Source organism: Mastigoproctus giganteus, chromosome 3 (genome assembly GCF_048544385.1).
Source record: "Mastigoproctus giganteus isolate SK-2022 chromosome 3, ASM4854438v1, whole genome shotgun sequence".
NCBI lineage: Eukaryota > Metazoa > Arthropoda > Arachnida > Uropygi > Thelyphonidae > Mastigoproctus > Mastigoproctus giganteus.
The window spans coordinates 30,285,636-30,301,587 of NC_143577.1; the positions used below are offsets into that span (position 1 = coordinate 30,285,636).

General features: G+C 37.7%; 1 protein-coding gene across 2 annotated transcripts in view; it reads right to left on the reverse strand.

Annotated features, from left to right (window-relative positions):
• LOC150087838 (F-box only protein 38-like) overlaps window positions 1-12,446 on the reverse strand; it is a 146,961-nt gene extending 134,515 nt beyond the window's left edge. For both annotated transcript variants that reach the window (XM_090369226.1, XM_090369225.1), the window contains exon 1: window positions 11,802-12,446. In XM_090369226.1, coding sequence (XP_090225352.1) covers window positions 11,802-12,333 — 532 coding nt within the window. In that variant the 5' untranslated portion in view covers window positions 12,334-12,446. The remainder of the gene's footprint in view (window positions 1-11,801) is intronic.
• Between the last annotated feature and the right edge of the window lie 3,506 nt (window positions 12,447-15,952).

The following is a 15,952-nucleotide window of genomic DNA, read 5'->3' on the forward strand; positions in this document are numbered from 1 at the left end:
TAGTGACTACGGTGGTCTCAGATAGTTCTTAAATTCTATACAGTGGAACCAACTGATGTTACCAACAACAAATTCTAAATTGAAAGTATTCGGAGAAGTAATTGTAGAAGCTACTAGACTTTTCATACCAACTAAAAAATAATGCTGAAGGGTTAGACCAAATAACCTAATGAAACTCTTCGCAGAGAAGAAAAATATGCGGGATGCATATAAATTATCAGTTGATACAGAAGCCTGTTTGTTTGTTGTTTGGTTTTTTAAGGAGCATTAGCAACTAAGGCCATATTGCTCCGGGATATGCGGTGGTCATTCCCTGACCTTTCCGCATCCTCCGCATTTGGTGGTGACGGGCTCGAACCCCGGTTTAATCAAGAAGCGTGTGCTACGCACTGCTGCTCCTTCCCACCTGGCTACGGAGGCACTGACAGAAGCCTGTAGGAGATGTTTTAGTCTGCAGTCAAGTCTAGGCAAACTAAGGCAGATTTATAAGAAGCATTTGGCAAAGGATGAAAAAGAAAACAGCAAAGACTTCTTTATTATATAAACACTAGAAGGGAATGAATCCTATTGTTCTACTTCACAAACCTATACCATAATTATGAGCATCTTTGAATTCTGAGGAGATCCCTGTGGACTGGAGATGTGTAAATGTATCCCCAATTCACAAATGGGGATCAAAGGGTGACCAGAGAAAATAATGGAACAGAATATTGTTCTGCTTGAATTACTTCTTTAACTTTGATTAAAGAAGTAAAACTCCTGGCATTGCTACCGTGAAGGGTTTATTGTATTTCACTTTTGTGTACAATAAAGATTAGTAAAGTAAAACTAAATGCAACAAGGCTTCATATCTTTAAGAGTAGTAGTAGTGGCATGTGATGCAAGAAAGCATGTGTATGAGCTTAACAGCATCAGCCAAAAAAAAAAAAAAATCACGCCATTCCCTTCAAATGCCTGTCCAGTTCCTACTTAAATTTATTCAACCTATCAACTTCCACAACGACAGATGGAAGTTTGTTCCAGCAATTAACCACCCGCTGGCTAAAGGAAAATTTCCGCACATCTATTCTACATCTGTCTTTTCTTAATTTGAATTTATGCCCCCTTAGGTTCGTAATCTGAACAAGTGAAAGGATCCCATCAGAATTCAGCGTGCTCAACCCATTCAAGGCCTTATATACCTCAATCAGATCACCGCGCAGGTGCCTAGTCTCCAGCCACTGCAATTTGCAGAACTTAAGCCTCTCTTGGTAAGAGGATCCCTTCATTCCCCTCACCAATCTTGTTGCCCTTCTCTGTACACGCTCAAGCAAATCTACATCCTTCTTAAAATGAGGCCTCCAGACCTGTACGCAGTACTCAAGGCGTTGCCTGACCATTGCCTTATACAGAGGGACAATCACCTCCTTTTCCCTGCTAGCAAAATTCCTATATATCATTGACAAAACCCCATGACCTGCACTGGCAGCCTGTCTGCATTGCTCAGAAAACTTCATATCTGCCTGCACAATTACTCCCAGGTCTTTTTCATTTTCTACCACCTTAAGTGTAGTACCACACAGTTGGTACGTTTCTCTGGGGTTACTTCTACCCATATGCAGTACTTTGCATTTGTCAAGGTTAAACTTCAGTTGCCATTTCTTAGCCCATCTGCCCAAATTACCTAGATCCTGTTGCAGTAGCACACTGCCATTACTGTCATTAACAACCCTGCCAACTTTTGTATCATCTGCAAACTTCGACATTAAGCCTGATATACCTTCATCAATATCATTGATAAATATACAAAACAGCAGTGGACCCAACACTGAACCCTGTGGGACTCCACTAATAACATTAGTCCATGAAGAGCAGCACCCATTGATTACCACCCTCTGTCTTCTCCCACTCAACCATCCTTTTATCCATTGTAGCAACAACTTACCCTTAATACCATTCTGCTCCAATTTGTACAATAGTCTTTCATGCGCAACAGTGTCAAAAGCTTTCCTGAAATCCAAATAGATGATATCAAAATTATTTTTTGCATCCAGTTCCTTTGTAACCACATCATAATATCCTATCAAATTTGTCAGACAAGACTTTCCCTTAACAAACCCATGCTGTGTCTGAATTATTGCAGCAGTCTTGTCTAGATGATCCTGAAATGCATCTTTAACCAGTGACTCCATTATTTTACCCGGAACAGAAGTTAAACTAACTGGTCTGTAATTACTCGTGTCACCCTTCGATCTCCCTTTGTGAATTGGGGATACATTTGCACATTTCCAGTCCGTGGGAACCTCCCCTGAGTCCAAGGATGCTCTCATAATTATGGCCAAGGGTTTGCTTAGTTGCTTTGCCGCCTCCTTTAATATAACTGGATAGATCCCATCCACCCCAGGTGCTTTTCTTATGTTTAACTTCAACAATTTCTCCTCCACTTTGCTCTCAGTTATTACAAAATCATTAAGTATCCTGCTACAATTTGATAACTTTCTGCCATTTCCAAACCTTAATAACTCCTCGTGTGTGAATGTAGATGCAAAATACTCATTCAGTTTGTTTGCTATCTGGGCAGGATCATCAACAGTCGATCCGTCGATATCAAGTGGACCAATCAGATTCATCCCCTTCCTTTTAGAGTTTATATAAGTAAAGAAATCCTTGCTGTTTTTCTTAGCATCTTTTGCCAAGGATTTCTCGTAATCTGCCTTTGCCTGCCTAACCTCCTTTGTGACCTGATACAGACTAGCTTATATCTGTCATAGGCTTCTGAGTCCCTTGATAATTTATATGCGCCCATGCATTTTTCTTCTCTGTTACGAGTCTCATTAGTTCATTTGATAACCATTTAGGCCTAAACCTTGAACAGTATTTCTGATATTGATGAAGGTATATCAGAGAAAATTTCTAAGTTTGTAGACAATACAAAGCTTGGCACCGTGCTTAACAGACAGTAATCAAATTCTGGAAAATGAGGCAGATGGGCTTAAAAAATGCCAATTGAAGTTTAACAATGCTAAATTTCAGTTACTGCATTTGGGTAGCAGCAATCCTAGATTAATGTACCATGTGGTATTACACTCAGAGTAGCAAAAAATGAAAAAAGACATGGAGGAAATCAGATATGTAGTCCTCTGAGCAGTGCAGATAGGCTGGCAGGTCAGCTCATGGGGTTTTGTTCACGATAAATATATTTTTTTTTTTTTTTTTTATGAGAACCCCAAACACGAGAGGTATTAAACCTATAGTACTTAGTACCGTGCTTGGGTTGGAGGTTGAGAAGACGAAAGAAGATATTTGTTGATATTGGACTTGAACTTCTGTAGATTGTAATTTTCAGGAAATACGTATGAAGGAAGGTTGTTCCAGAAAACGGCAGTTGAATGAATAAATGAGGAAGATGAAAAGTTGGTTCTGTGGGTTTGAAGTTGGACAGTAAATGGATGTTGGCTGGTGGCGGCACGTGTTCGGACTGTTTTGAAAGAGAGAGCGGGAATTATAGAAGCCAATTCAGAAGAACAGTGCCCATGGAAGTATCTGTAGAAGAGGCATGCAGCAGAAACAGTGCGTCTATGAGACAGCGAGTGGAGAGACTCTGTTAGAGATGAATCATTAATTAACCGAACTGCCCTCTTCTGAATGGAATCAAGAAGCCTGAGAGAGGTTTTGGGGGCACCACCCCAGATGTGGGAACAATATTCCATGGCAGGGCGGATTTGCGATTTATACAGAGTGAGCAGCTGTTTGGGAGAAAAGTAACGCCGAGAGCGAAAGAGAAAACCAAGTTTTTTAGATGCAGAGGAAGCAATATTTGTAATGTGCTTGTGCCAAGAGAGATTAGAAGTCAGGGTAATCCCCAAAAGAGATATATCATTTTGCCTAGAAATCGGAGTATCACTAAAGATAAGCATAGGAGCAGAAGAATCCTTTTTGCGAGATATAAGACAAGATTGAGTTTTAGAAGGGTTGAAATCAACTAAGTTGTCTTTGCCCCACTGGAGAATTACCTGAAGATCGGCATTTAAGGAATTGGCAGCAGATTTTCGAGAACTTAAAGCTGATTGAGCTGGACAAGGTTTCTCAAAATGGAAAGTTGAATGCAATGTGCTATCATCGGCAAAACTATGGATAGGATTTCCAGTCAATGGAAGAAGGTCATTGATATACAAGAGGAAAAGAGTGGGGGAAAGAACTGAACCTTGGGGGACACCGGCATTAGTGGAGAAGTTAGAAGACAGAGAGCCATCTACCATCACCCTCAGTGAGCGATCAGAGAGAAAACTGGATAACCAATTACTAAAAACAGTTGGCAAACCATAAGATGGAAGCTTGTTTAGAAGACCTTTATGCCAAACACGATCAAAAGCCTTTGAGATGTCAAGAGCAACTACTTGTGTTTCACCGAACCTTTCCATTGAATTAGACCATAAATGGGTAACATAAGCCAGAATATCACCAGTGGATCGACACTGACGGAATCCATACTGGCGATCGTTGATCAGACGGAAAGTTTCTAGGTAGTTTAAGAGTTGGCGGTTAATTGATTTCTCCATTACTTTAGAAAGAGTAGAAGTAATTGCAATGGGACGATAATTGGATGGGAGGGATTTGTCACCCTTTTTAGGAACTGGCTGGATATGAGCAAATTTCCAAGCAGAAGGAAAAACACCTTTGGAATAAGAAAGTGAAAAAAGGCGGCAAAGAATAGGAGTAAGTTCAGGAGCACAGGTTTTGAGAACAAGTGGAGAAATACCATCAGGACCTGGAGCTTTCTTAGCATCAAGATTCATCAAAATCCTTCTGATATCCTTTTGACGGAAGACCACAGGAGGCATTGAATGGAGCGTGTTAGGAATGGTGGGAGGTGTTTTACCAAGATCATTAATACATGAGCTCAAAGAAAAATGGGATGCTAGCAGGTCAGCTTTATCCTTGGCTGAAGTGACAACAGAACCATCTGGTTTGGACAGAGGTGGGGGCAGAAATGGGCAAAAGTTGCGGCCAATAGCTTTGGCAAGAGACCAGAATGCTCGGCTACCATTAGGGCAAGAAGCAAGTTTTCTACTCTTAGCCTGTTCAAACTCTAGTTTGGACTGATTAATAACTGCTTTACAATTGTTGCGAGCTTTGGTGTAGGCAGAAAATGAAACTGAAGAATTAGAAACAAGCCAATTACGATATGCAACGTTCTTCTCTTGGACAGCCTTAGCACATTTATTGGAAAACCAAGGTTTAGATAAAGGACGAGATTTTAAAGTGGAGTGTGGGATAAAGGATTCCATTCCTGCAAGAATAATTTCACTGACACGATCTGAGCAAACATTGACATCAGAAGTTTTGAAACAGTAATCAGACCAAGGAAAAGAAGAAAAGAAGTCTCGCAGGTCATCCCATTTTGCATTCTTGTAATGCCAAACAATACGAGGTTGGGAATAGCCATGAGATAAAGGTTCCATTGGAGAAGAGGCAATCACCAAGTTGTGATCTGAAGTGCCTAAAGGACCTCTCACTTCAACCTTGTACTTAGAAGGGTTGTTTGTGAGAAAAAGATCAAGCGTATTGGCTGTATGATTAGGGTTGTCCGGTATTCTTGTAGGTAAAGAACAATCTGTGCTAGGTCATTGGTAATTGCAAAAGCCTCAGCATCTCGACCTGCTGGGTCGGTGTGACTAGAAAACGGAAGCCAGCTGGAGTTGTGAACGTTAAAATCACCAAGGAAAATTACCTCACTGTTAGGAAAGTTTGACTGGAGAAAGTCAATTTGCAAAGAGAGGAAGTCAAAGAGCTCCAAGTGATTAGTGGAGTTGGGAGAACGGTAGAGACAACAGATGAATTTTACACAATGAGGTAGAGAGATTTTAAGCCAGAGAAGATCAAAGAGAGGAGATTCCAAATTGCCAAGTCTCTGACAGGGAATATCAGAACGGACATATGCACAAGTACCACCTTTGAGGTGAAAGGAATCATACAGCAAATAATTTGGACATCTGAGATGAGCAGTAGTTGAATCAACTGATAACTGAGATTCAGTCAGAAAAAGTACATGGGGTTTGGAAGACTGCAAGTGGAAATGGACATCGTTGAGATTAGAATTGAGACCACGTATATTTGTGAAATGAATTAGGAAGTCCTTGGGAGGTTTAGATCTTTTCGCAGATAAGCTTGCTCTATTATTTTGACAATTCAGGAATTCAGGAATTCAGGAATATACAGGAATTTTGCTAGTAGACATAATGAGGTGATTATCCCATTGTACAAAGCAATAGCTAGGGCACATCTTGAGTACTGCATATAGGTCTGGAGGCCTATTTTTAAGAAGGATGCAAATCTGCTGGAAAGTGAAAAATTAAACACTGCAACCTATACAGTAAAATTTGTCTTTAATTTCCGTAGGGAATTATGGATAATTCATTTGTTAATGACACTAATGACAGTACGCTGCTGCAAAAGGATCTAGAAAAGTTGAGCAGATGGGCTGAGAGGTGGCAACTGATGTTTACCATTGACAAATGTAAAGTACTGCATATGGGAAGCAGCAACCCCAGAATAACATATCAACTGTGTGGTACTACACTGACAGTGGTAGAGAGTGAAAAGGACCTGGGGGTAATTGTGCAGATGGTCTGCAAGAGTAGTTCGTGGTGTCTTGTCAATGATATACAGGAATTTTTCTAGCAGGGATAAGGAGGTGATTATCCCCTTGTATAAGGCAATGGTCAGGCCACACCTTGAGTACTGTATACAGGTCTGGAGGCCTCATTTTAGGAAGGATGTAGAGCTGTTGGAACGAGTGCAGAGAAAGGCAACAAGATTAGTGAATGGAACAAAGGGTTGCTCTTACGAAGAAAGGCTTAAGTTTTGCAAATTACAGTGTCTGGAGACTAGGCAGCGCCTGTGTGGTGATCTGATTGAGGTGTATAAGGCCTTGAATGGTTTGAGCATGCTCAATGCTGGTGGGATTCTTCCTCTTGCTCAGAATAATCACCTGAGAGGGCATAAATTCAAATTGAGGAAAGACAGTTGTAGGATAGATGTGCGGAAGTTTGCCTTTAGCCAGCAGGTAGTTGATTGCTAGATGGAACAAACTTCCATCTTTCGTTGTAGAAGTTGATAGTTTAAACATATTCAAGGCAGAACTAGACAAACAATTGAAACGAGTGAATGGGTGAAATGAGAAAGGTCTGTGTTTTTTTTTTTTTGCTGATGCTATATAAGCTTGCTTTCTTGCATCATGTGCCCTTGCTAATGCTAATTCTCAAACATTTTGTGATACCTCCTGTAACACTCCTTCAGTGATTGTAAACACTGATGGGTTGGTAATTTATACTATGCATTCTACTTTAATTCATTTTGAACTTAATTTAACCATCATTAATTAAACTTACATAAATTAATGGGAAGTGATTAATTTTAATTGATTAATTTTTAACAGATAATTACCTAACTAAATATAACAAATGATTAACTATCTAAAAAAATAATAAGTAATTGTCAACACCATGTCCTAATTTGACAATCAGCTTTTCTAGTGATTGCTTGATTATTTCAAATTGTTTCTGAGTGTATAATGAGTATGTTATACTGCTTCATATGAGACCTTAGTACTGAGAAACTCTGGGTTTTCCATTGTTAATTACACTGGCCAGAAAGTTCTGCTAGCATAAAAGAAACAATTCCCTCCTTAAATAAGGACAGAATTGTATCTGGTGATATAGAAATCAAGATATGGTAGACTGTCATTTTTTTTTACTTTTCAATTTCACACTTTGATTGAGAGTGTAATTAAGTAATTATGGAAATTACTTGGTTTACTTGTTATGGAAATTACTTTGTATTATTAATCATGGTATTTAAGTAATTATGGAAATTATTTAATTTGTCAAATCGATGAGGCCAATGGCTATTATCTTGTTCGCATATCTTCTTAAATAATCAGGCTGATATTATGAGGTGTGAACAAAAAATTCTAAGCTAGACTTCTTATTTTGAAATTTCAGTCACAGTGAGCAACCACAGTACAACCAACACGTTTGGCGACTCATCTATATACAGTAACACATGAATCACCCATTTATTTGCAGTCAATCTGAATTAGTGTGCAGTGAAAAGGTGTTTTATGTGTTTCACTGCATTTTAAAATGAGAAATTTTACTGAGCAAAAAGTTTGCATTAAATTAGGCAAAAGCACAACAGAATCCCATTAAATGTTAAAATACGACTTTTGGAGCTGCTACTGTGTCATTCAAAGATTTGTCAGTGGTTTTCAAAGTTTAAAGAGGGCTGTTCATCTATCAAAATTAATCCTCAATCAGGTTGTCCTTCAACTTCAAAATCCAATATTTCTTTCATTCGTGTTCTGATCAGAAGCAATCGACATATAACAAACTGCAAAGTTGTTAGTGAAAGTGGTATTTCTTATGGGACAAGTCAATAAATTTTAACAAAATATTTTAGAATTGTGATTCATTTCAATTGTGCCTTACATTGCTGATCACAGGAAGCAGTTGGTTCTTGTATGTCAGGATCTTTGTCAACATGCTGCTGCTGCTGACCAACACTTCTTCCACTGTTACTGGTAATAAATTGTGGGCATATGACTGTGACCCAGAAACAAAGGCCCAGTCCTCTTCGTGGAAGACTGTTTCCTCCAAGGACCCAAAAAAAAAAGCAAATCTCAATCAAATATGAGATCACGCTTAAATTATTTTTTGACAGTGAAACAGGAATACTACAAAACCATTCTATGTCAATTAGACAATGCTGTTCAGAGTGAACAGCTGGAAAAGTGAGCTTAAGAGAACTGGAAATAACAACCCCTATCCTCACTAAATTTAGCTCCCTGTGATTTTTTTTTTGTTACACAGATTTAAAATGACTCACTCCTGCATCGTGTTCTAAATATTTCCAGAGTAACAGAATGGCATTTCTAAAAGAAGCCTACTTCCAGAAGAATTGGTATTGGTGTAACACAATGTCTACGAGACTACTCCAAAGGAGATTAATATTAGTATTGTCACATAGTGCAAGGAGCCACAGGCTTTTGCAACACTGGCCAAAAAAAAAATAATAATAAAATAAAATAAGAAATAGATAAAATACAAATTATGCACTTCCCTCCTCATGTGGGTTCATTCCTTGAACCCACATGTCATATAGCGAATAATCATGACAACCAAGATGAGTAGTGGTTGAATCAGCTGATAACTGGGATTCTGTCAAAAAAAGTAAGTGAGGCTTGGCAGACTGTGGGAATGGACTTTATTGAGACCATGAATATTTGTGAAATGAAGGAGGAAGCAGTTGGTAGGTTCGGGATCTTTTCCGAAACGAGTTTGTTCTATTTGTTTGACTATTAGTGATATATTCAGTAGTAAGAAAAGGAAAGGTGGTGAGGATGTTAATGTTGTATGAAGTAATGAAATTTTTGAATATGGTGAACACATGGCAAGAATATACCCAGCTTCTTGACATAATGTGACCTTGGCAATACTTTCCGCATACACATTACTCAGACTCCCTCCTGTCATTATCTGGCAGAGCAGAGGCAGTGAGACTATCCAGTGGCCAGCCTGAGATCACCGTTTTAGAGCTCTACCCTCGGAATGTAAGGAAGTTTGGATCTCACCACGATGCCCATCATAACCTCAAAAGACACCAATCATACTGCATAATGGAAGAGATGGGAGGGGGTTTGCTGGAGCTTTGCTCTGGAGGCTAAACATGGCTTTCACCACTTCAGGCTTCTGATAAGCAAAGTGGTGGTATTGTACCGATTGATGAGCTTCATCTACTGCCTAGTATTGTCTGGTAACAGAGAGGGGGCAACATTCTTCCATGTAGTGCTGACATCACACCTTAATCCCCTTCTTACATAGTTCATACTTTGGTGGTCACCTGGTATACTAGGTGCCATATTTCAGGATTTGCACATGGGAGTTATACTCAGGGTTATTAATAGTTCCACCATCGTGAAGGTGCAAGCAGAGGATTTGGTTGTCGCAGAATGACTGAATTTCACTGAAATTCATTCCACTTTGACAAGTGTCACCTGAATATTAGCTCCATCAGTGTTTCAGACTCCCAAGTAGCAAGTCCAGTCTGCTGTACCTGAGAGAATGTCTGTGACAGCTTCAAGGACCACTGAGTGTATATGTCTGAATCAATTCAGCTGCTGCAGATATAGACGCTATACTTGCAAGTGCTGTTTCAAAATTTTCCAAAATGTGCCTTTCTGGCACTACTACATATATAATAACATGTTCTCTCTGCTGAGTAACACTGTAATACTGTATGCGAAAGCAATTTAGCTAAAGTGCTTTTGTTTTGGAGGGGAGGGGGTAATTCAGTAATTTTGTTTTGACTGTTATGATTGATACAGCACATTAGCATCCTAGGCCATACTGCATTCCTACGTATTTATGTTGTTGTTATTTTGGTTTTTAGGAGCATTAGCAACTAAGGCCATATTGCTCCGGGGATATGCGGTGGTCATTCCCTGACCTTTCCGCATCCTCCGTATTTGGTGGGCACGGGCTCGAAGCCCGGTCTAATCAAGAAGCGTATGCTACGCACTGCTGCTCCTGCCCACCTGGCTACGGAGGCGCCACGTATTTATATCTATACAAGTATGTGTTCAAAGGCAGATTTGCATATTGTGCAAGCTGAAAAAATCTCATTTTGAGAGTAACTTAAAGGGTGTAACTTTATACCCTCTACCTGGTATAAGCTAACCATGGTTTGGTTTGGTTTTTTTTTTAAGGAGCATTAGCAACTAAGGCCATATTGCTCCGGGTTATGCGGTGGTCATTCCCTGACCTTTCCGCATCCTCCGTATTTGGTGGTGACGGGCTCGAACCCCGGTTTACATCAAGAAGCGTGTGCTACGCACTGCTGCTCCTTCCCACCTGGCTACGGAGGCGCCGCTAACCATGGCTCCAACTGAACAAGTCACTCCTTAAGATTATTCCCACCTCCAAAAGGATTTGAATCCAGACCTCTCCAAATAAATGACAAGTAGCAAAAACCACTATACTGTCACGAAGGACAATTTCATTTTGAGCATAAGCATATGATGGCATTGTGACCTACAGCTAAAAGTCAATCTCTGTCACTAGAGAAATCAAAGTGTCCCAAAGAAACAATGCAGAAATGCACATATTTTCTGTTTACTTACTTTTCCAACTTCAATTATATGCCTTTAATTCTAGTATTTCTCATTTTATCTTAGAAATTTGTTTGAACAGTTTTGAAAGTGAATCAGTGCTTGTTTTATTTTTAAAGTCGGTGTATTATAACATGATTATTTCTGCCTAGAACCTGAAGAAAATAGTCAAATATAAGTTGATGTTGAAATTTTCAGTGCTGTGTTTTCAGATTACAATATACATCAGAGAGTGTCAAAATGTCTGTGTGGACTACCTTCATATGTTTATTTTGCAACTCAAATCTTTCAACTTTTAGAAGTTCATGGTGTCATATTTATACCTATACAAAAATAATGGTACATGGTGGCAATTAGAAATGTGCTAATTTTCATAAAAATTTCATAACTGATATGAATCTTTATATATGTTGCTATTTTATACATTGTCTAATCCTGTGCTTGGGTTAACAAATTAAAATATTTAGTACCTTTCTTTTAATAATGTCAGAGTAATATGCACTATGTTTGCACCAGTATAACCTACAAGTCCTCAAGAACCATCAGTTTGATGGTTCTTGAGGGCTTGACAGTTCTGAGTTTTATATCCCTGATATATATATATTTCATTTTTCTTTTTTAAATAAAAGAAATGAATTTATTTTTTTTTACTTACCTGTCAAATGAAGTGAAGTAATGCGAGGATATGGTTGCAATTTTAGTCTTTGGGCAGACTGAAGGGGAAAAGTGCCATCCCTGTTACGAAAATTACCAATAATTTCTATCTCAGGCAGGTGTTGTAAAACTGCTTCCATTAGCCGTAGATCACACGTCTCAACACCTTTTAGATGAGGACAGAGACAGAGGGCTTCAAGAATCCCCGGAACTGTTAAGGCCGCTCGCTTGCGTAATCTTCGCCGTTCCATTTTTTGTGGATGTAAGCCATATACTATTTCAAGATGTGGGCACTTTTTTAATAAGGAATGCATATGCTCATCAGTTATTGCAGCAGGCATATAGCCAAATACAACTCTTTCTGAAAAGTCAAGATGTTTGCAAAGATGCAAATGCATGGCTACTGCATCTCTCAATTTTTTGCATAGCATTGCTATTGACAACATTGACCTCAAAGGAAGATAGCTAATAATATGACACAATAATTCATGTGAAAGGTTTATAATGTTTGTGCGTTCACCTAACATCTCCATTTTATCAACTGTAGTAAATGCAGAATTTATGAAAACAAATGGATTTAAGAAACAGTTCTTTATTTTTTCAATAGCTACATATTTAAAGTTCTAATCTTCCATCTAAACAAACAGAAAAATATTTCTACATGACAAAAAAAAAACCCTCAAGGGCAATAGTTTTAAGATTTATGGCACACATGATGAGCTGCATGTTTTCTATTTCAATGCTGTCCTGGAAGAGGTTTAAATCCATTCTTTCACTTTTGTTATTATTTTAAGAAATGCTGGAGGAAAAAAGAAAAATCTGTTTGTTAAAATTACTTAAAAAGGGTTTTAAATTAAGCTACAATAGTTATTGATAAAATTATATGAAAATTATAGAAAATTCAGTTATACATATTGTTCTAAATTTAATATATGTTATGAATCTATTTTTCTATACTAATAATGAAACCAAGCATGAGTAAAACCTCTAAGAGAACAAATAAATACTCCAATAAATAAACACACAGTTAAGCTATAGTTTTACTCTAGTAAATCTATAACTTGGCTATATATTTAAAATTTTAAACAAACTTACTTTTTAAATTTTATTGGCAGAAAATCTGCTTCAGATAATATTAATATAATAACAAGCTAGCAAAATACTACAGTAGAACAGTACATTATTACAATTTATGTTGCAGAAACTGTAAAGGTATACAGTTTTTGCAACATAAACCACAAATAAAAGATAAATCTAAAATACAATGAATCTGAAATCATATTGGAAAACAAATAAAATTACCCACTACAATTTTAATTTTGTATGATTTTTTATTTGCTTTTATTACAAAGATTATTAGAATGTTTCTCAAAAAGAATTAGAGAAATAATATTAAAATAATTTTAAGTCTTGAAATGTTATTCTAATTCTGACCCCCCCCCCCCATTTTCTGAATTCCTGTAATGGTACAGAACATCTGTAAAGCAGGCCTGAAAAAAGTGTAAAAGTGTATGTGTGTAAATATTAATATATGTTCTGTTGTATTGTTTGTGTCAGGCCCACTTTGCCACCAGTGACCAGCCAACACCTGGACAGCTGCAGCCTATTGTGTCCATTCCTGGCATGTGGAACTGGACCTGAGTTTACTATCTCTGTTGTAACACATATTAGTGCTAAAAAATCCCACATCCATTGGAGGTAGTGCTATACTGACAGATTCCATCATAAAATCCTGTACCCAAGCTGCTCTGACCTGTGCAGCCGCAAAAAAAAAATAAATAGTGGTTGTTGCTCTGGAGAACTGGTCCCAACACATCAAGCTGGGTACAGCTGATTAAAGTACAGATGAACCATCATACTAAAACCACAAAGAACTACAGTCCTGTGATCTTCCTTAATTTGAAGATAAACTCCTTAACTCAGTTCTTTTAGTAAAGGCTGCTGCCAAAAATTTCTGGGATTTTCAACTAAAATATTCACATTTTCCTTCAATAAGTCAACAGGTACTGTTTACAACAGCTCTGCACTAGCTCCATCAGATTGATTATAATCAAGCAGCACATGAGACCATGTCTCAAAACCTCCAAAGATACGGTATGGGTCTGGTTCAAGTCGGCACTCAAATAACTTGACTCTAAGTGATTCATGTTCCATAAGAAGATATGAAGTCATAGAAGGTACCAACCAGGAACATGCTCTGTTAATTCCAAGAAAGTTCACTTTAGGAATAAAATGGGCTAAGGTAAAGAAAGCCAACACAAGAACAATGAGAAACGCAGATAACTTACGCGGAAAATCTGTTTCCCGACACCAGACTCTAGCGCTGCTTGCTCGGTAAACAGCGGTAGGTGTGATCGGTCTGGAGCCAAAATCAAGAAGGATATATTGATTGACAGGTAGGCATGGCTAACAATGAAATGGTGGTGGGCGACAGATGGCAAGCTACTGTGTAGTTATTGGCTGGCATTATAATGTTTATTTATGAGTAAAGAATGGTGCATAATAGTTTTGCGATGAACAATAAACAGGTAGTAGCAGCGATGAATCTTTTAGATGGAAGAAATTTGTAAGGAAAATAAAACGTCGGTTGATTTTTTGATGAAAACTAAATTAATAAAAGTTTTGTTCCATTCATTTTTATGTTCTTCATTATGTTTTTTCTCATTATTAAAAGCAGATTTTTGGAGTTCATGAGTATTTTTACTATATTGTTGATTTAGGTTTGGTTACGAAAAAAGGAAAAGGTTTCTTTATTTTTCGTAACCTGACCTTAAATGGTAGGTTAGGAAATAATGGAAAAGGTTTCCTTATATTTCATGACCTAACCTTAAACATTAGGTTAGGAAATAATAGAAAAAGAAAGAAAATTTTATATATATATAGTGAAGAGCTATTGAGGTGTTGATTGATGTTATGATACGTGTGTATCCGCATGAGTGTCTTTAAAAAGTAATAAAAAATTAATATTTTGTTAATAAACTTATGCGCTAGTCCACCCATGATTCTAAAGAAAAAAGGTTAGGTTACCCCCTCCATTTCCGGAGGGGTTCAAGCTCCCATGAGATTCAAGTGGAGGTAACCTGACCTTTTTTCACCATTACAGAATATTATTGAACAAGAAAATAAAAATACAGTCAAAAAAATAAATTTATTTATGACTGTATATATATACTATATATACATTCATAAAAAAATTATTTTTTTTATGAATGTATTTCTAAATATGAATGTGATTCTGAAGAAAAAAGGTTAGGTTATCCTTTCCACTTCGGGAGGTGTTAAAGCTCCCATGGGATTTAAGTGGAGGTAACCTGATTTTTTTTCACCATTATGGAAAGCGCTCATTAGGGTTAACATTAATGCTTCTGAATGATACTAAACCGATGTTATCATGTGTTGTGTTCGCGCACCAATCAGCACATCATTTGCTATGCCTACCTGTCAATCAATATATTGTTCTCGACTTTGCTCCAGACTGATAACACCTACTGTCTGTTTACTGAGCGAGCAGCGCTAGAGTGCCGTATCGGGAAACTAATTTTCCACGTAAGTTATCTGACATTTCTCGTTGTTCTCATGTTGACTTTCTTTACCTTTGCCATAAAATGTTTAGTCACTAGTCCACACTTGCTCTCGTTCCAACGATTCTGCCAAACCGCTACAAGATCTCTCCAAATTCTCTTCTTCTCATACTTAATGTCATTGGCTATATCAGTTGTAATACCTAACATTTTCATAGACAATCCTTTCTTAAGTCCTCTATATATTCCTTTATGTAAGAGGGGGTATCAAAAAGTTCATACCCTGACCTAGATAAAACATCAGTAGGAAGATGCCGTTTTTAATACAAGTTGTCTACATATTTAATTCTAACTAAAAAATAATTTTCAAATCATATACTTGGATTTCAGGAAAACTTTTGATACTGTTGCACATGGAAGACTACTGTACAAATTTTAGGTGGTAGATGACTTTCATCAACCGGTGAAATACCACCGCTTTGCTTATTGGAGGCTTGAAGTGGTGAAACCCATGTTTAGTCTCTAGAGCAAAGTTTCCGGCATCTCCTCCCATACTTCTCCTTCAACCCATGCACGGTACTAAGTACTATAGGTTTTGATACCTTTCGTGTTTGGGGTTTTCATAAAAAAA